At 36.3% G+C, this 22,141-nt stretch overlaps 2 protein-coding genes across 2 annotated transcripts in view; one reads left to right on the forward strand and one right to left on the reverse strand.

Annotated features, from left to right (window-relative positions):
- Positions 1-11,885, forward strand: LOC137385691 (sodium/hydrogen exchanger 8-like). Its single transcript, XM_068072218.1, has 14 exons — positions 1-70; positions 294-445; positions 2,707-2,822; positions 3,103-3,183; positions 3,368-3,510; positions 5,986-6,087; positions 6,512-6,690; positions 7,145-7,389; positions 7,696-7,895; positions 8,134-8,245; positions 8,336-8,478; positions 8,571-8,639; positions 10,463-10,613; positions 10,883-11,885. Exons 2-14 carry the CDS (start codon positions 300-302, stop codon positions 11,017-11,019), a joined length of 1,824 nt encoding a protein of 607 aa, XP_067928319.1. The 5' UTR covers positions 1-70; positions 294-299; the 3' UTR covers positions 11,020-11,885.
- The window catches only part of LOC137385692 (endophilin-A3-like), a 17,882-nt gene continuing 7,321 nt past the window's right edge, over positions 11,581-22,141 (reverse strand). Inside the window, exons 5-9 of the mRNA XM_068072219.1 lie at positions 19,431-19,564; positions 19,218-19,284; positions 18,790-18,988; positions 13,301-13,479; positions 11,581-12,365 (exon numbers count right to left, since the gene is read on the reverse strand). Of these exons, the coding sequence (XP_067928320.1) occupies positions 12,175-12,365; positions 13,301-13,479; positions 18,790-18,988; positions 19,218-19,284; positions 19,431-19,564 (770 nt within the window). The 3' untranslated portion in view covers positions 11,581-12,174. The remainder of the gene's footprint in view (positions 12,366-13,300; positions 13,480-18,789; positions 18,989-19,217; positions 19,285-19,430; positions 19,565-22,141) is intronic.

Here is a 22,141-nt window from a genome sequence, read left to right on the forward strand (position 1 = left end):
AGGAGTCGTCTGACCTTATATAGCCCATTTCTGGCTGGATACAAAGAATGCAGATTTCAATGTGTTCCAGGTGAGGACTAGGCGCTGACTGTTGTGAAAATCCTTTCAAATGTTCATGATCAAAGAAATCAGCTAATTCTTTTGGCTCCCATGCCATGTGAATATCGTATAATATAAGTTTGTAATTTTGTATGCATGGCAAACTTCTTGATAACTTTGCAGACCGGTACATGATTTGAAAACCAAGTTATCTATCAACATGCTAGTGGTTGTCTGATATTTTGGTGTTGTAGTCCTGCATGAAATCAACAATGCGGTGGATCTTTTTTGTTGTGATTATTCTATGCATCTTTGGCTTGGAGTCTAAAAAGCAAAAGCATGTTACGGAGACAACATCCACCACAGTTGCTTCTACATCCTCACCAAATGCTACGACTGAAGCTATGTAAGTAGATATTAAGCATTGTACATGGTGAGACTGCAATTGATGAATTTTGCAGTGCAGTACACGGCAAGTATCCTAGTAGGTTATCGTGGCGATAGCTTAGAGTTTCTGTGCAATTAAAATTTGGGCTTCAACTAATCGATTTTAATTTAACATATACATGCACTACCACAAAATACTGAGTTAAACCATATAACACAACAATAATTTGAATTAAGTTGTATAATATTGTAATATATTAAATTTAGAGATGCCTAAATTCAAAATACAACAGCTGATTCAAGTACTGATGTGCTCCACTAACTCTCACTAACAACCAACTCGACCCAAATGCTATCCAGATCCAAATACAATCCAAATGAACTGCACCCTATGATTGGGTAAAAACCCTGAACTGCATTCTATGATTGGGTAAAAACCCTGAGCTGCAGCCTATGATTGGGTAAAAACCCTGAACTGCACCCTATGATTGGGTAAAAACCCTGAACTGCAGCCTATGATTGGGTAACAACCCTGAACTGCAGCCTATGATTGGGTAAAAACCCTGAACTGCACCCTTTTGATTGGGTAAAAAGCTAAAACCCTAAACTGCATCCTATGATTAGTTGAAATAGATTTTAGTTCTTTGTAAATCAGAATTGTAACCTGTGCTATTCAGATCCTGGACTGCAACCAGAAAATTCTTTGTCAACTTTAACTGCTACATTGCATAGGTATGAATAAAAGTAATTTGTCAGTACCAGAGCTCAATTTATATTTGAGTGATAGACAATTGTGGTTTATAGTATTTATTGTTATGCTACTACCATAATCGATAGCTTGTTTTTGAAAAAAATTGTAAGTTGTAGATTTATTTAAAAGAAAACCAGATAATTGACTTCCCGCATTGTTGCTGATAACTGATATGGATACCAGGATAAGGGGCATTTCTAGTTGTATTAAGCTGTATAAGATCAGCTGGTAAATGTAGGTCATACATGTATTATATTACATACATGTAGTTAGGTGATGAATGTATGTCATATTATAGTACTTACATGTTGGTAGGTAGTGAATGTAGGTCATATCATATTACTGACATGTTTTTAGTTGGTGAATGTAGGTCATAGGTCAGCATACTATATTACTTACATGTTGGTAGGTGGTGAATGTAGGTCATATCATATCACTGACATATAGGTGGGTGATTATTAGGTCATGTGTGGTCATACATGTATTATGTTACTTACGTGTAGGTAGGTGGTGAATGTGGAAACTATGGTTAAATTATTTTGAAAGGTTTTTCTTTGTATGGTTTCTACTAATCCAGTAATTGGCTATAAGCTACGAGCAACATGAACCTGCTTATTATATCTCAGCAATATCAAATATGGATTGTTGGATTGTTGCACAAGGCCACCATATTTATTTTTCTACAGCATGCAAGGTTATTTTATTCACAAAGATACCTAAAATTGATGGTGGGCCTCATAAAAGGGCTCTTAGATTTTGATTTTTATTCTTTTATACCTGCGAGCGTGTATAACTATGCGTTTAAATGTTTGTCAAACTTACATGTGAGTTGAGGGTTACCTGTTTTAGTTCTGTTTTTCTTGCTGACACTTCTGAAATTAATAAAAATAGAGCAGCTTCCAGAGATTTTACTGTACGTGACTAGTGACTTTCAGTGACTAGTGTTTGAGACACAAAATATCCAGAAAGTCATTCTGAAGAATGGATAAATCCAAGAGATGGAAATAATCTCTATACCAAGATAAGACGTAACTTCTACAATGGGTCATTGACCAAAGATCTAGTGGATACATCGTCATGTTTCATGTTTGAGTACAAACTCAAAAGTTTTGCAAAGATTCAACCTTCAAAAGGCAGATGAGCCGAAAATTTTATGGGTAGGCATTATTTTGCCACGACTGCATCAGCTCGCCAGCATTTGTCACTTATGATCGCTGGTTTGAGCTGTGAAAAAGTGAAAAATGTAAACCAAATTTTAATCCAAGATGGAAGTGCTTGTTATGCATGAATAAATACAATTAATACCTTTTTTAGTGTTTATTTACACGGCATGCGATGTGAAGTAGTTATAATGCACATCAGGTTGAAAGGTCAAAATTTTGCTTCTCCGATTTCGAATCTTTTTTAGCTGCTGTTTGGACAAGGCACTAGCAAATTCCCCATATTGTTACATATGGAATATCTTCGTAATTTTGGTAGTTGCTCGCTGACTTCTCGCAAGCATGGTGGTCACTTTGATATATTTACAGTAACAGCACTGCGGCGGAACCACATACTACTGTTGAATTGTTACTCACTTCCCAGAGTGCTGCTCAGGAGGAAAAGCACAGCAGCTTCACCATATTCTTTATTCTATTGGTCCTTTGTAAGTCGCTCTTATAAACTTGTGGACATCCTATCGCATAATAAAAGCACAAACTGAAACATGTTTATAGAATTACGATGCTTACTTTTGGTTTTTCTTGATGTTTACCGTTTAAGCGCTCAGTGCTGAAAATGTTGGGAACAATTGGCTACTCACACCTGTACGCCTACGTGGCGAGGACACAGCTGATTGCCAGGCTAACATAGGTGATAATAGACAGTTTCAGGTTGTTATATGTCAAAATCACAGTCAGATGCGTGTTTATATGTTTATATTGTAGCTTTTTGTATCCTCACCACTCATCTACTTATTGTCACGAAGTTTCACTACCTTCCTGAGAGTGTCGCCATAGTCATAGTAGGTAAGCCTGTATTGATTAGCTGCTGGCATCACTCCTTTTTTTACTGGTGTCTATTTGTTCCGGCACCTGCCTGTTCTTGTCAAATGTCATGTTTTAACAGCTTCCTCATGGAATAACTGATGTTGCCTTCTACAGTATGTGATGACTTTCTGCGCATCAAGGTCAGATATATTTTGCATTACAGGAGGAATTATTGGTGGGATTCTCAAAATCCTGTCTACTTATGGTTTGGTTGACTTACATAATGAAGAAGCTTTTCCTCCTACCATCTTCTTTTTAGTCATGCTTCCTCCTATCATATTTGAGTCAGGCTACAACTTACACAAGGTAAGCAGGCTTACTTTGTGATTACTAGTACCCTAGCAGTCTAGCGTGTTGTAAAAGATCATCAGGTGTGTCGATAAAGTGCAGAGAATAACTATGCACACAATTATTCCGCAGCGCCAACACTAGGTGGATTGATGCAAGTGTTAGAGTGTCATTCTACCAAGCACAATGTTGCGTGTTCGAATCTCATATAATGTAATTTTTTTTTAAACTTCACTACCGGGTTTCGGCTGGACACACGTAGTAATATTTAATGTGTAAATACTAAATATTTTATTTAATATTGAACATAATATTAAAGATATACTATTATTATAGTAGATTATAAATATTTATAAATACATAAATTATCAATACTTTTAGACTATGGGTTCAGAAAACTTGTAAAAACCATAACCGTTGAAGTTTTGTCTGCCCTTTTCATGATATGGGCTAAAATCAAAGTGGAAACAAATCTTAATTTGGTTGGCAGTAATAAGCTATACAGTTTGTGACGCATTTGTGATCTGCTTAACAAACTGCTATCTGAATGTGTTAAAAAGGCCCCTGTTGAATGTTTGGTGAACAGTTCCTAAATTCTTTATTAGTTCCTTCCTGTCTACAATGTTTTTGTAGCTACATTGTTTTTGGAATGGGCTGGGACATGTCTGCTGTCAGTCGTCAAGGTTTTAAGATTTGGTGATACCGAACAGAAATAAGCTTGCTTGAACTCTGACAAAGTATTTTTGAGACCTCGATAAGAATGATGCGTTTTGTGTTTGTCTAGTTGTAAGGAAGGGCTGCGATGCGGTACCAGCCCTTTTTTTAGAGCTTAGTATCTACAGGTGTTTAGACAAGTTATTAAGCAACGGCTAATATGTGTCATGGGTCTGGCATAGACTCGGGTGTTCTCTACAAGTTCGCTATATACAAGTAGTTTTCTAGTACCCTTATTCAAGCCACATTTAATTACCCTCCGTCAGATCACATGCAAGTAGAATATTAGCAGCTATATCGTGTCTCAGATTATCCCACGACCTAACGAGCGGAGCAAAGTTTGAGAGTTTTTATGATAAATGCATGTGCACACAACTTACGAAAATTATTCATCAACAACATCGGAAACCCTTGTATCGAAATCTCATCAACAAATTTAACCATTTTTTTGTAGAGTCGTTAAAGTATAATAACGATACAAAACACATATAAACCTATTTAAATATGTTACCAAGTCTTTAAAAGGTTACCGCAATATCTTAAAACTAACCCATCTGATCGGATTATACATAAATAGACAGATTAATTCGGCTAAAAATCTTTATTAAAACTGGCCAAGCCTTACTTTTATCAAAATCAAGCTCAGCAAATGAAACGCCGAGCGGCAGAGAATAGAACCATTAAGTCGTGCGCATTTCACGAAAAAGTAACGTGCACATTTCACCAGTCTATAGCATTGTCGAATTGCCGAAGGTTTCTGTAATTAACGTAGAAGTACAGAAGTCGTTTCTCTTTTGCCGATTTCAAAGTAACTGACATTTTGGAAACTTTTGAGTTCTTTGGTATTCTAGCTGATGTCCAAAGCAGTGAAAGTAAAGGAAATGACGATGATATTTTTTTCTAACGATTCTTATGAGATTATTACAATATTTAATTATAAGTTTGGATGACTATTGATGTCTTATAGTCACACTAACAACATCGATGATGAGCAGTATGTTACTGTTATTATTACTTTTTCTAAATAGTTTTGTTAAATAGAGTTTCTAAAAATCTGTATAAATATCACAACTTCTTGATATTGTTAGCTATGACGTTTTGAAATGTAAACAAAATTGTGCATTGGTTTTCTATTATTACTGTATTTCTATATTAATAATATTGGTTATTCTAATAATATCAGTGCATTTCACTTCTAATATTGCATTTCTCCTATTGCAGGGGGAGAGATATAAACATATAATCTTTTCCTTTCATTATTGCTGTTTGTCATGACCAAACACTTTTTTAAATAGATTTTTGAAAAATCTATATAAATATCACAACTTCTTGATATTCTTAGCTATGACGTTTGGAATTGTAAACAAAATTGTGCATTGGTTTTTCTATTATTACTATATTAATAATATTGGTTATTCTAATAATATCAGTGTATTTTACTTGTAATATTGCATTTCTCCTATTGCAGGGGGAGAGATATAAACATATAATTATTTTCCTTTCCTTATTGCTGTTTGTTGTATATAATAACACCCACGCCCAGTACATTGCAGCTACCCTATTGCACTGCAGTGCCATTTGACTGCTAATATTGCATTTCTCAACCATCAGTACCCTTTCTTTTTTATTTCTTTCTTTGGTCGTGGGCTGTATGACAGTGGAATTTCTAGTTTATTGAGCTTTTAGATTCAACAAACTTGATCATCGAATCATTGTAATTACAGTGGGAATCCTGTGGTAGTAATTGCTAATGTCTGTATTTGTATATGTGTGTTTTAGGGCAACTTTTTTGCAAACTTTGGAACAATCCTCCTCTTTGCTATACTGGGAACAGTTTTATCAGCTTGTGTGATTGGCAGTGGAATATATTTGCTTGGAGTGGTAAGTTTCTTTACTATAACTTTGTTTGTTTCTTATTCATTGGCAATATCACACTGTAACAGTATCACACTGTAACAGTATCACACTGTAACAGTATGATACTGTAACAGTATCACACCGTAACAGTATCATACCAAAGAACAACATCACCCTGTAACAGTGTCAACCTGTAACAGTGTCACCTTGCGACAGTACCACCCTGTGACAGTGTGATACTGTCACACTGTAACAGTGTCACTCTATAACAGTGTCACCTTGTGACAGTATCTCTCAGTGACATTATTATCCTGTAACAATGACACCATATGAAAACTTTATGCTGTCTCAATGTCAGCCTCTGACAGTATCCTCATGCATTGGTGTCACTTTGCGTTACCTAATAGTACTTGTGCATATATCCTGTTTTTTCCTCTTTTTTGCGCAGGCTGATGTTGCCTATCGTCTCACACTCCTGGAAAGTTTTGCATTCGGTTCTCTAATCTCAGCTGTGGATCCTGTGGCCACTCTCGCCATCTTCCAAGCTCTTGATGTAGATGCCATTTTGTACATGCTTGTGTTTGGTGAAAGTGTGCTGAATGATGCTGTATCCATTGTGCTCACGAGGTGAGTTCCTGCTGCAGAATGGCACTGAGTGATCAGTTATCATAGTAGATTTTGAGGGCCAGAGTCATGGCGTTACAATACAGATAGCTCATGCATTATGGATAGCACAGAGTGGTTGGGTTATAAGAAAATCAGTCAGGCTTATAAGAGGCTGGAGTAATGGTCGGCAGCTTAGCTTGATGACTATAAATATGAACTCTTTGTAGCCATGACAAGATGGACATCAATTAAAGAAGATGCAACAGAGAATTATATATTATTTAGATTATCAGGAACTCCTGTGATTAAAGCCTCCTGATCCACAATTAGAAACAGTTGCAATGGCTTTTAAACTAACTGTAAACTGTTATAACCTCCTGTAGACACTCCATCACAGTTGTTTTGGATCGGATATAGTTGTAGCACCATCACATCAAGCACTTTGTGATGTATGACTCATCTACCATGTTTGTAGCACCATCATCGCAATGGGAAAACCTGAGTTCGGAGATGTCAGCGGTGCTCGGGCATTCGGTTACGGTCTTGGCAAATTCTGTGTAATGTTTTTCGCTTCTTCTGCTATTGGCATAGCCTCAGCTGTTGTAAGTGCCTGTGCTTTTAAGTTTGTTGATTTACGGAAAACTCCTTCCCTGGAAATAGCTCTCATGCTAATATTCTCATACTTGCCTTATGGCTTGGCAGAAGGTCTTGGGCTCTCAGGTGAGTGGATGGATTTCACTAAGTTTTATAATTGAGTCATTAGTGTAGTAATTGCCATGTTCATAGAAACTTCTGGAACACTCTGTTTTACCCTTAATCTTGCATATTGTTGGTATCTGGTCTGACAAATTTCCATTATTGTTTGACTGGTTTGACTGGCAGTTTATAATGTATGATAATTGGTGGGATGAATGCCACCAGTGATCAGTGAGTCCGAAATAAACGTTTGGTGTCACACGAGTTCAACTCGGACAGCGAGTTAGCGGTAGGAAAGTTGTGACTAACTTGCTAATAATTGGTTTGCAGGAATAATGGCTGTCTTATTTGCCGGCATTGTCATGTCTCACTACACTCATCGAAATCTTTCCCCAATCACTCAAATCACAGTGCAGCAGACATTCCGCACTGTCGCTTTTATGGCTGAAACCTGTGTATTCGCTTACCTTGGCATGTCCATATTTAGCATGGGTCACCACATTGAGGTCGCCTTTGTTCTATGGGCCATTGTAAGTATTTCTACTTGTCTTATGTGCATATTATAGGTAAGAGTGGGTTATTACCTTTTATATTAAATTGCTAGGAATCCTGTGCAACGGCTTGCCGTACTTGGCTTATAGTTAGCACGGGATAAGTATATCATATGTCAAACATGATTAGCAAAGGGTCAATTACATTCTTTGAGCATTTTGTAGCCCTTGTTGTTGTGACAACCTGCCTTTACCGTCTACTTTTAACATGTGTTAGGTGCTGTGTCTGGTGGGCAGAGCTCTCAATATCTACCCACTTGCATTTGTGGCTAACAAGTTTCGCAGTCATAAGATAACTCCTAAACAACAGTTCATCATGTGGTTCAGCGGTGAGTTTGAGTCTTGCTCGATGAACCTATTGATTTATCTGTCCACCTTGTCTAAAGTGTATTTTGCTCATCCCCGCTCTTGTTTCTTAGGTTTGCGAGGAGCTATAGCCTTTGCTCTTAGTTTACATTTAGATATCGGAAAGGACAAACGTCAGGTTCTGGTGACATCAACTCTCATCATAGTTCTGTTTACACTGCTGTTTTTGGGTGGTGGCACCATGCCACTCATGACTGTGAGTATTCCTTCATTCTATGATGATTTGTCTTCTCTCTCTTGACAGCAATTATAACGTACCTATAAACTTTTTACTCCAATTTATTTTAGATTCTCAATAAAAAGAAGAAGAAATCACGGAAGAGAATTGAATTGAATCTGAGCAAAACCAAAGAGATGGTAAGCTTTTTCGTTTTGTTTTGTATTTGCCATAAATATGATGAAGTTTAAAAGTATAATCTATCATACAGAAAGTTTGCTGCGTAATACTGTGATAGCTGGTACAGTCATACTTCGACTTACGAGCTTAATGCGTTTCAAGACTTAGCTCGTATGTCAATTTACTCGCATGTTGGTGCAATTTATGTATATATAGAACAATTAAATATATATTAATTGGTTTCTATACGCTAAAAAATGCAAATAAAACACTCAAAACACGATATTGTAACAGAAAAAATATTTTGGTTGTTGTCCTAACTTACGACATGCTTTCAAAAAGCAACAAATAAAAAACAATGCAAGGAAATGTGATTAATTAAAATGTAAAATTGAATACATACAGTAGCAAGTGTTATTCTTCATTACAACAGTTGAATTTGATAAATTTGGATTTTATCAAAGTCCTAAAAAACAAACTTAAAAGCAAACCTAAAAGCAAACTTTCATTTTTCGTAATTAAAATTTCTTCGGCATTCATAGTTGGAAGTTTCTTGCTAGTTAGCTCATTTTTCCTTTGTTTCGCTTTCACGACTAGCCGGCCGTTTTAAGATAAACCTATCTAAGGACGTTTGCCTTTGTCGCCCTTTCAACGTGTTGCGATTAGGACGAACACTGGTGTCGTCGCAAAGGGTTAATGCACGACCACTAGCCAACTTGTCCGAAAGTATATTTTTATAATTTTTATAGATAGCACCGGCCTTTTAACTACTGGCCTTTTCGCCTTTTAACCACCGGCCTTTTCGCCTTTATTGAAACGCCGTTTCAGTTACGCTGTCACCGGCCAATTGTATATCTTTTATCCAATGCCTGAGCAGTCTCTCCATCAGCAGTCGTGAAGAGCGCTGCGTCGTTTAGAAACTATGGTTAGTCCTTTTGCAAACTAAATGCCCTGAATATAACCCTTCGGTTTGATAATTGTAAATGTATTTTTGTCATATTGCTGAGCTAGATCAATCACGCATACACATTTCGCATATTTTACTATGATTTTTCGTTGAATATCAATTGTTATCATTTGCTTTTTCTTTCCATTATCTTTCATTTTACTGGCAAACTTTCGGTCTACGCACCGTACTTTTAATTCACATAACTCTGCACTGAAAATTGCGCACAGAACACACTGTACAAAAGTATAACCTGAGTAGTTGAAAAATACAGAGTGATGCTGTTCTCATAAAACACCTCCGGCATACTTGGCAACTGACTCACGTGCTCGTATCTCAAACATTGTTCGTATGTTAGTGCTAAAACTTGCTTAAAAGCTGGCTCGTATCTCAAGTTTCTCGTACGTTAAAGCACTCGTAAGTTGAAGTATTACTGTAACTTACTAATAAAGAAAATCAAAGTACAAGTCAGGGACTGAGTCTCGTCAGGCCATACATTGTTTCTACCAGTTGTGAGATGAAAGGTCAGGAGATGCACATCATTTAAAGCCAGTTCAAATAGGAAGCGTTGCCAACTCCTCTCTTCACCAAGTTTAGAATTAATCACTCCAAGCCTAGGCTTTTCTTCCCTAAGCGTCTTCCTATGATTGTTATCTTGTGAGCCAAAATCCCCATTCAATTTTTTTGTGTTACTTTTTATAGTTTTTCTGTCTGCAAGTGTGCTACTTATTGTTATATGATTTGGAATGTGATTTTACTTACTGCACCGAAATTTAATGTTTATATTTTTTATAGGTAAAGTCGCACCAACAGAGTTACATTTCTTAGTAGTACAGCCGGTGATATGTATCTTTGTACTCTATAACAAGTTTTTTTAAACCATTTTTGTGGTCCCAGGGTGATACAGTTGAGACAACTTCAGAACATACGGAGGCGGAGGAAGTACGAACTGTTAGCAAGCCACATATAAGCCGCTTCATGTCTCTAGATCACAAGTACTTTATCCCATGGCTCACCAGACCAATGACGGTACAAGAAGTTAGAGAAGGTTAGCCACTTATTGTTCACTCATCTTAGAGAAGTAGATTGCTAACAAAATCATGTTGATGCTGACCCTTCAGAAATAAATGTTAGTTTTTTACTTTCGTACTTTCTGTACTTTTCTAGTTGAACTCATTTCTCAAAAATGTTGTTTTGCTGAAATATTGACTGCAAGTTTATGCTATATTGATATAAAAAGATATACTGTGTATATATCCTTCTGAGATTAACCGATTGATAGAACATCACTTAGTCTTGACTAACTCTGGACTGCAGGTCAGAAGCAGATGGCTACTTTAACAGATAAGTGGTATAAAGAGGTCAGTCAGAGGTCAACAACGGAATCCTCATCTGAAGATGATTTATTTGCATCAACTGAGCGGCATCCGTTAGTTGACACTGAGAGTCTGTGATAAAAAAATTTTCCAATATATCTATTTTATCTATTTTCAGTTATATGATCTGATTACAATTAATCGCATAATTTCTCAAAGCAATCTAGCAATTAAACATGTGATTTTCTTCGGGTAATGGTCAACAGGCTTCAATTACTGAATTATAGTACTTGGATTACCAAATATTTATTTGATCAGCATCTTTCCACTAATCTTTTTCGGTATATTGGTATATTGGTTGTGTTGATGATGCCGCTTTAAAGCTCACATCTTTACTATATTAATTACAATTATCTCGTCTTTTGAAAATGAGTTTTATTGTTACTATTTATAGCAATGCATATCCTCTTTCAATTTTCTTTTGATGTATGTAACTAACTGGAGTGTAAAAGGATTCTATGGTATGCAGGTCTTCTTTTATGTATTTATTTTCCATCTAGTCATCAGAATATCGTACTGCGTATCTTCAATTCACCAAGTTGGTATGAAACGGTAAGTTTGGTGCCTAAAAACTACTTGAAAGATTATTTGTTGTTGACTGTGTGTTTGTTACCAGAGATAGCAAAATACTGTTAGCAATTGTTGATATATAGTCTTTATGGCGTATGCAGAGTAATTCATGTGTTTGAGTGGAACAGCACTGCACATGCATACAGTTATATGAATACATTTATCTAAACTAATACAAATATTAAATATGCTGTAATAATCTATCATATTAACTTACATTTTACAAATACTAACAAACTGCCCAGAACCATTTGAATAAGCATGAAATTGACTGAATGTGGAGTAGAGTTAAACTTTTCAGTAATCTTAAAAATCAAAAGTACAAAACATACTCAGCAAAAAATATCTATGGATTGGATAGCTATATCTGGAATCCATCTCTTAAAAAGTGCACCTCTGTGGTCGAAAAGAGACATTTAAGAGGTAAACTATAACAATCATTTGGTAAAAACTCATAGAACAACAAGATGAATACTTGAAAATAAAACCATATGGCTAACAAATCTCAGCTTGCTACCTAACCCGAATGTTTCACAATGGGTATGACTGGCACATGTAAATTTATATCAAGATAAGTGCATTACGCCCACATCCATCTTGCCAGCAGACTGCCTTCTCGCTGTTCAATGAGTGAACGACAAATGATTTTCTTGTCTACAGGCTTTATAAGGGATTTACAACTTCAACATAGTTGACGGGGAAGTAACCAACCTGTCCTCGGATTTTTCCTTCGAACCAGTTTTCATCAATTTGTTGAGTTAGCTCTATTATGTCATCTTCTTTAAAACCCAACTCACCATCATTTTCTGGCTCGAAGTCGTACAAGGCCTTTGCTGTTGGAGTTAGTTTGGTGACTAAAACACATGGAAAATGTTAATAATAGTGAACTTCCCATTATGTTATGAAGGTGACAAACTGTAAAGTCGAAACGAAAACTACACTGTATATTGTAACTGTAAAAAGGCAACGTCTCCAACTGGATCCTAGCCTGTCTTGACAAACTGTTGTTTTTGCGGATTTCAGCCTTTGTATGGCCGATCAACAGTACAGTTAAAGGTTGACTAGCAACAAAATGCACATTAGTTATTTGGTATCAAAAGATTCACCATGTCTTACTCTGCTGTGTTGTAGATGCAAAATATGTGGAAATGTGATTACAAGCTCTTAAAAGCTCAAACACGAACCGTTAATCGCAGCCATTACTAAAACTCCATAGTTTGGAATAGCGCATACACTATCATCACAACGCACATACAACGATCGATAGAAAATAAATAGAATACTTTGAGTAATGTTTTAGACCTGTTTTATTATCAGACTCTAAATAGAATATTGAATAATAATATAGTATTATTACTACTATTATTATTACACATTAATATTATTAATAATGTTAATGTATTAACAATGTCACGTTGTGGCGCATGCGATATTAATTACTTGTGTCGGCGTTGTATCCACAATGCTTGTGTGTTGCAAGTGCCGTGTATGTCCGTTACGCATGCGTTGTGCCGACCTAAGATGCACCGTTGCCGTAATAACTCACCCTAAACGATGATATATGAAACGACTAAACTTGACTAATTGAAACAGAGGAGAAATATATACATTTTTTGTCACTTTGAAGCCCATGAAACAAGCAACACCTTCAGCTTGGGTACATAACAAGTGTGCTGTCAATGTGATACATAAGAGATGGATGCTGCCTTTTGAAAACTAGTTTGCAAAAATAGGTTTAATAAAATCTATTACAAAATAAATTAGATTCAAGTGCTGCCTTGAAACCAACCTGGCTGATTGACAATAGGCTCCGCGTAGACAGGGGCGCTGGCAGGGGCTCCAAAACTATAGGAACCAGTTTTACCATTGCTATCAGATGCATCGTAAGGGTTGCTGTTCTTAGAGGCGGTTGAACCTATCCTCTTTGGAACGTGTGTAGCTTTTGGCTTGCCAGCCGCTTCATCACTTCTGCAATGTAAGAGCTAATCTGTTAAATGTTCACCAAAATGTTTAAATTGTTTCTATTTTCAAATAACAAAGTTTGCTTATTCAAACCCAAAATAATCTGATAATCTTGTGTAATAGCAAAGATATGCAGCAACTTTACAGGTGTATCGTTTGGGTATATGAAATACTAACTAGCAACAAGCTTCGGGTGGCAGCTAGAAATGACTTGATCATGATGAAAAAAATATATCATTAAAAATGGATTTGCACAAAATTTTAGCCGATTCTATCCGAAAGTATTGGTATTTTTCTATAATTTGCGATTGTTTTTATAATTTGAGGCAATCTGACTGAGAGGATGTTTTAAGATTAAAATAAAAAAACCTAATAAAAGGATTAAAACTCGCAGATCAAGCAAGTGTGACTGTGATGTCTATAACGGTAAAGAGATCGACAGAATAGAGATACGTAATGCTGCAACTCGAACGCAATATCCGATATCAACTAAAGCAACTGGTGATGTCATTTTTTCCATATTTTTTTCAACTGCGATCGAGTTTGTCCGATTATAATCTTAAAACACTCTTGCAGTCAGTTCACCTCAAACATCAAAAAACAATCGCAAATGATAGAAAATTATTGATACTTTTTGATAAAATCTAGGTTTGTGCAAGTTCATATTTAAAGGATTTGCCTGAGATTAGCCTGAGGTTCACAGTTCACAGTTGGGTTCACAGTTGGGTTGCATGTATCGTGGAGGTTTTCAACTCTTAAAAAGTAGCCTAAATTAAATAACCCTCACACCGAAATTTGATGACAGAGAGAATTTTAGGATGACGCAGGTTTATAAGAAAAAAAGTACTGTACTCTCTCAGGGATGCTGCATGCAAATGGCTTCAGTTTAAACCATATTCAACATGAATAGAAAGGCCAAGACAAGCATATGCTAATTATAGTGATTGAAAAGCCTCTAGCCAAAAACCCAAGCATGCACTGGAAGCAACCGTAGCATAGTAAAACCATTCAGACATTCCTAGCCAATTTATCCTGCATTTCCTTTTATTTCCTTTCTATTTACATTTTTTCTGCCGATTTCCTTTGGTCTAGTTATTTCAATAGACAGACAGAAAAGCGGAGAGCACGTGAAGCGGACAGAAGATTTAGTAACTATAAAAATTAGTAACTACTGTGGGCTTCAGGTGAACCCAATTAATCTATGAAAACCATGGTGTGTTTTCAGAAGTTATCCCATCCCGCAGCCAATATGAAAAGGACAGAGAATGCCATATGCTGCAAGAGGCAGGATTTAGTAAATCATCAGGCTGCCAAGGTGAACAGTGAACAAGCAATACTTATTCCTGTAGGACCAGCAGCACGTCTAGCACCTACCCTCTACAATTATCAATGGTCATCATGCAGACAGAGAGAGGAGCGACAAAGTGAAAGTTTTGAATGCGCTAGCAAACAACTTTTAGAGAATGTCCAAAAAAAAAACATATCGTGAACCTAAGCTCTTTGTCATAATACCCATGTTATGTAATATTTCTTTTCATAAAACTGCGAGTGTCAACTGGGATAAAAAGGGTGTGTAAATAAGTATGCATGAATGGAGAGAAACCTAATGAACAGATTCAGCAAGGAGCGATAGACATTTATAAATTAAATTAGGCACAAGTACAATATTATAATATATATTGTATGTACTTGCACATCAGCTGATATCGCTTATAAGCTCACAAATGAAAAAGTTTGTATAAACTCTCGTGTAATCTGACTCCCAAATACTATGGTGCGCTGGTTTGACTAATTACAACATATTATCAAAATTCAATACAATAGACACTCCTACAACGTAAATAATTCGTTCCAGGAACGATCATGTTATAAGGAATTTACGTTATACGACCAGTAAACTACATGTATATATAAATTGCCTAATCTGTTCCAAGATATTTCCAGACTCACCCCTTTGGCCCTTCAAATACCGTACAGGATGAAAATATCCGATGGATATAAAAATTCGCGATTTCGCGAACAGTCAACTCCGCGAATTATTAAATTCCGTGAATAATTAGTTCTATTTTTTATCACAAGGGAGAATAACTACTGCATCAATTTGAAAACTAGTCGCTAGGCTAGTTTTTAATATAACTACTAAACGTAGGTGAATTCCAAAACATTTTTAAAATCATTGCCTAGGCTTTGAGCTAACACAATTGCCAATGCATCACATTTATTTACAAAATTATTCATGGTTGTCACAAGATAGGCAGAATGGCGCCATAGCGAAAATAGCCACTAGGCAGAAGTACTAAACGTAGCCGAGTTCCAAAACTTCTTTAAAATACTCGCCGGGGTTCGAGTTTTATTGCCATTGCAGCAAACTTTACAAAATTATTCAAGGTTTTTGCAAGTAGTTCGGCATGGCTTCATCATCGCAAAAAAGCTCTCCTAGTCTTTATACATTGAAATCAACTCCATCAATCTCTAATACCGAAGTTGAGGACGATCATGATTCTGATCTGGACATTATGGTATGTATTTGATGTGCAGTGCAGATACGTTTTTCCATTATTAACTGCATTAGTTAATTCTTTTGTTTAAAACTGATCGCTTTCATTAAATACTTCAGCTATTGTTTTTGTACTTCATTGACACTTGTTAAGATTTTTTCTCTTTTGTGTTTACTGCAGATTGAGAATAAAACAACCTACTCCGATTACGAAAACTAGAGACAAGTAGTAATATTCATCAAGGCAGGAATATTGGCAGAGAAGCAACCAGTCAACCTAGACCCCTTCATTGACAACAACTCCTTGATATCGCTGCAGCAAACATGATTAAATTATATATTTTATTTCATGTATAGATATATTATAATTTATTACAAACTTGAGTGTACAAATAAAATTTTACAAACGATGAATGGAGTAAATATAAACAGTTTAGTATATATTGCGGTTGTCTAGAGCAATAAAATTAAACTGATACTCTTGATAAGTGAATACTAGCGTGTAATGGCGCTCTCTGACTAGTTATCTTGGTAATAGCAGCTCTACATCGCTGTCACCGTCTTGGTTAGATGTTAAAGGCGATTCTCTTGCTACTACATGGCTGGTAAGGAAGTTATCATCAGAACTCTCCTCGTAGCTTACTATTGCAAAGTTCTGCCGGCTGGCCAAAGATTAGTGCTCGTAAAGGCGTTTTTGCTCTTTTTTTAACATCAGATATATTCTCCTCGTAAGTAGCTGCGGTCACTTCTATCTGAATCTCCAGACTTCCCTGAATGATTCGTGATCTTCTAAAAATGACATACACCACCCTTGCAATCATTGTTCTTCCGTGTAGGATGAAAAATCTCTCTCTCTCACACTAAAACAAATAATGAATTGGTAGGGATGGAAAACATGAATATTGCGTGTTACCGAAGAACCAAAGTAAGATTCAACTACTTTAGTAAATGTGAAAAACTCATTACTTACCACAAATTGTTGGTTCATCAAAGGCCTCCAAATATGTGAATATTCGTGAAAACCTCTGAACGCAACAAAGAATTTATAGCTTAGTACGATCCACCCGTAGTTGTAAGCTAAATAGAAAACGAAACGCGCAATGCGCGCAGCCGCGCATGCGTAAGGTTAACTCTATTGCTAAACGTAATAGAGTTAACTTTTCCTAGAGAGTGGCAGTTTTCAGCCGCGAATAAATTCATCCGCGAATATGCATGAAAAGACAATTTTCGCGAAATATAACTCCGCGAATAAATTCATCCTGTACGGTAGGAAAAAACTAGACTTGACAATTTGTTGGTTGTATTGTAAGTGTAATATTATTAGTTTGTATCAACAACTTTTCTTCTTTTTCTGATCAATTTCACTGGTTTTATAGACTATAGACTATGACTGCGGTAATTTTACAATAAGTTAATGGGAACGCACATATTTGAAGTCCATTTACAATTGATTAATAACAAATATTTAATATGTCTATAATAAAACAAAACAAAAAAATTTTACTATAAAAAAGCTGTCTATCTGTTTGTCGTCTACATGTATCCAGGAGTCAAGGTTAGGATAAAAGATAACTTTCATCGATACTCCCAACTCGTGACATTCAGATTGGTTGACGGACGCAGTAACACCTGAACCGATCGATCGCCTTTTAAGTATTTACTGTATTAACAATTGAACAGCTACATATTCTCTGTTTTGTCGACACATCTGACAACCAATCCTTGACAAACTAAAATATCATGAACATTGTATATAATAGATATAACGCCATGCGTACGTCGTTTTTCCTCACAAGTGCGGTGAGATATGTTACCATTCAAATCGAATTTGAGAAGTTACCCCTCCTTGATACTTAACGTCATAAGGAATTTTTTACGTAGTACGAAGCAAAAACTTTGCATAGATTTTTTAAGTTATCTGAAATTCACGTTATAATAGGTATACGTTATAGGAGCGTCGACTGTACATAGATAAAGGTTTATTATCAACCATTAGTTTAGCAAACAATATTACTGACAAGTGTTGTGTAATGGCCTACACTGCTTTTAGCTTAAAATAAACCTAATTTAACTTTCTTTTCTTTAACGGTTAAATTTCTTGGCATTTTACTACTATGGACATAAATAAACTACAAACGAGGTTTGACTTACCAATGCGAACAAAAAAATTGTCTTATGAATAATAACCAATCACAGCGTGTTTAGAACAGGTGATTACGAAAACATGATGATCACTCCGAGAGCAAAACACAATAAACTTAATTAGACGTGATTGTGTTAAAGTTTATTTAAGGCACAGTTAGGATTGGCTCATAATTTCTAGAATCACTATATTTATTGCACAACCAATTGTCACGGGTTTAGTTATAGTTGAATGGTAAACTGATGATAGTGAGTGACATGGCAAGTGGCCTTCCGTCATTGGTTTGTGTCAGATTAGATTAAAAACTGACCTTTAAGTCCAATACATTCTTCAACTCTCAGTCAATCAACATGTGAGCGTATATACTTTAAAAATTGTTTTTTCTCCCGATATAGTCACCAAATTGAATTAGCACCCTTTCAAATAAAAAATTGTATAATACTTTTTCCATCAAGGATTAAACCGTTTTACAGAAACAAACAAACTGCCAGTTATCTAGCAGTCCAGGATACATGCTGAGTAAAAACATACATCCTTGGGTAAGAAACAGCGATTTTTTAGCATCTTCCTAGGGATTTCATTAGCATCTTTCCATAGAGAACATGAAACAGCAGGTAGTTGCAGTGAGCTAAAGCATAGACAAGCTACGTGCAATAGAGATCAGATGTTCACCTACTTTTTATCTAGGGTCTCCTTGAGCTCAGTTAAAATAGTTACAGAGCTCTCATGGTATTCGAGAAGTGCATCTACAAAACCTTTGACTTGCGAAATCTGTTCGACATCATTTGAAAGTAGGTTGAACATGGCCGTCTCAGTGAGCTCTTTTGAGTCCGCAAACTTTTCCTCTGCCTGAGACAGTTCTTCCTCAGAAACTCCTGCACGATAGCGCACACCTTATATGGCTCTAGGTTACTTCATAAACCTAAATCTTTCTATGTCGAGATTGCTCGTAGCTCTCAAATGCTGAGCTGTCAGTATGAACGACTATATATTATTTTACATCATCAAGTGACTTGAGACAGTTAGTTATAGGTATTGTGACACAAACTGTTAGTACGAGGTCAAATTAATGTCAAGGACAAGGGACGTATTACCGACACCAACCTTTTTCTTTCTTTCTTCTCTTGCAGTCATAGTCTAATCGCCTGCCGGCAGTCTTCTTACGGTGGTGCTACAAACACGAATAGCTTGAGCTGAACCGAGTTCTAACTGGTTCTAACCGGGTTCTAACTGGTTCTAACCGGGTTCTCACTGGTTCTAACCGGGTTCTCACTGGTACCATTGTGCACTTATGAACACGCCACAAAGACAGTTTACCTGTATCTCCTTTATATCTTTACTCTGCAACTGGTGCAATGGATACAAGAAGTTCTGCTTGACATTTTCTTCTAAAGAGTCTTTAGCTTCAGATAAATGTGAGAAAGCGACTCCCGTTTCCTTGCAGGCTTCACCTGTAATTATATGTTATCTAAAGAACAGTATTTTCTAGAGATATCACATCAGTAGCACAGCAGACGCTCCAGTAAACAATCCATTCCGGAAACATTAACATTATAGGGATTTTACGTTATACAAACTGTAAACGTAAGATGATATGGCGACAATTGGGCAATTTACATAACGTAAAACGATATGTAAATTGCATAATTCGTTCAAGGATCTTCTCAAACTCACCTCTTTGGTCCTTCAGAAAGGAAAAAAACTCGACATAACTTTTCAATTTAATGACTGTACCGTAAATCATTGGTTTGTGTCAATAACTTTTCATTTTTACCTTATCACTTTCACTTGGTTCACGGTCCATGATTGCGGCAAATTTACATTGAGTTAAAGGTTGAATTGCAACAAAATTCATATTACAGTTATTTAGTACCAAAAGATTCACCATGTCTTACTCTGCTGTAGGTGCAAAATATGTGGAAGTGTGATTACAAACTCTTAAAAGCCCAAAAGCGAACAGTTAATTGCAGCCATCACAAAACCGCCGTAGATTAGAATCTCTTTCCAAAACGGCTCAAATGGGACGTAGTTGAACAATATGGCTTCTGTTTACACATTCACACAACCTCATTCGTCGAAATATTTTCACAAATATACGTCACGCATTCAATAAAACCATGTTTATTGTTTTTATGCGTCTATTTTATCGTCATTGTAATGCTGTCACTTTCAATACTGATATCTTATAACCTACCGTGAAAATTCGTTTCATTTTTTAACCTTAGCTTGAAGGAGTACATATCATTGTCTGATAAACATGACGAGCCTGTTGGTTACCTGTGATAATCGAAAATTGCTGCAGAATTTATTCGCGAAGTATGGATCACATGATCAGATTACGACTAGACAATTAGACCAAGCCGAAACAAAACTGTAAAGTAGCGAGCATCTATATCTGATACGGGGTCTTCGGTAAAACCCGAGGTGTTTGTCATAAACTAGTGCTACGAGAAGTTTTATATTGAGCCTTTTATTGGCCTTTCAATTTACGTGAGAACATCACGTGACAAAACATTAACCAAATGTAATGACTACGTCGGATAAATAAACTGATTTGTATCTACGGCGGTTTTGTGATGGCTGCGATCAACTGTTCGTTTTTGAGCTTTGAAGAGCTTGTAATCACATTTCCACATATTTAGCACCTACAACACAGCAGAGTAAGACATGGTGAATCTTATGATACCAAATAACTGTAATGTGAATTTTGTTGCAGGTCAACCTTCAAGGAGAAAGCACACCGTCGCTGTCAATTTACTTCGGGTTTTTCTTGCATGCTAGACAGTAAGGTTTCTTTTGCAAAAGGAAAACCATAAAAATGATGTCTAAAATACAGTAAAGCAAAAATATAATTTCACTATAATAAGAGCGGTATTTATCTGTCCATCCGTCTATCCGTCAAAAAGGTTCAAGGTTATAATAAAAGATAGCTTTTGACGATATTCCGACTGGTGACATTCAGGTCGGTAGACCGACACTCCAACTCTTACACGGAATAATTGTGTAGCTACTTATTATCTGTGCTTTATCGACACACCTGACGACTTCTCACGGCGAACTCGGCTGGCAGAGTATTAGTATATAGAGAAATAACTCTATACGTCATTTTGTCTCTCAAGTGCGGTAAGAAGGAAAGCGATGTTTTTAAGGCTAACCACAAGACGCGCGTTATGCAAATCAAATCTGAGAATTCGCGCTGACTTCACCTTTATAGGGAATTTTTAGGGAAGTAGCATGAAGCAAAAACCCGACATGGATTCTTTACATTATCTAGAATCTACGTTATAGGAGTTATACATTATAGGAGCGTCTACTGTACTCGGGCATCCAATGTAATGTCATTGGGACTGAAGAACAAAAATATCGCCCGTGTCTCGCGTCGCCGGTGTCTCGCGTCGCCCGTGTCTGGCGTCACCCATCTTGCATCGCCCATCTCATACTACCCATCTTTGGAATTAGTGACGATGAATCATATTAAATGCTATCTACTATATAAAAAATATGTTGAAACAAAAAACATTATTGAAAGACAAAAAACACTATTTATGGGTAAAGTTTGACAATAATCCTCAAAGATTCTTTGTGGAACCAATGAAATGTACCCAGGCATTCATTTAACTACTATATTATTCCAGCACTTCACAGCCATAACAACGATAAAAACAGGATAATGCAATCAGCTGCTACTGACTGAAGACAAAAAACAGGGCACTACTTGAAGGACAACAAGGATAATTTTAGTTCCTTCAGTACCATTGCCGATCTCTTCACTAATATGGACCACAATGTCAATTGCCCTCAGACTAAAGAATGAATGCGACTGCTTGGTAAAACAGATAACACTGCGAGAATATTCAGAAGAATACAAATTCGTATGATCGGTTGCATCCATTTAAATGATACTGGAAAAAGCAGCCATTCTTGATGGCTGTCAAACCAAACAGCAAAAATATCAACTATAATTGATAGTCAAGTTTACTAAATCACATGCTTTTCTATCATATGTTTGTATATTTTAGATATTTTTC

Source organism: Watersipora subatra, chromosome 1 (assembly GCF_963576615.1).
Source record: "Watersipora subatra chromosome 1, tzWatSuba1.1, whole genome shotgun sequence".
Taxonomy (NCBI): Eukaryota; Metazoa; Bryozoa; class Gymnolaemata; order Cheilostomatida; family Watersiporidae; genus Watersipora; species Watersipora subatra.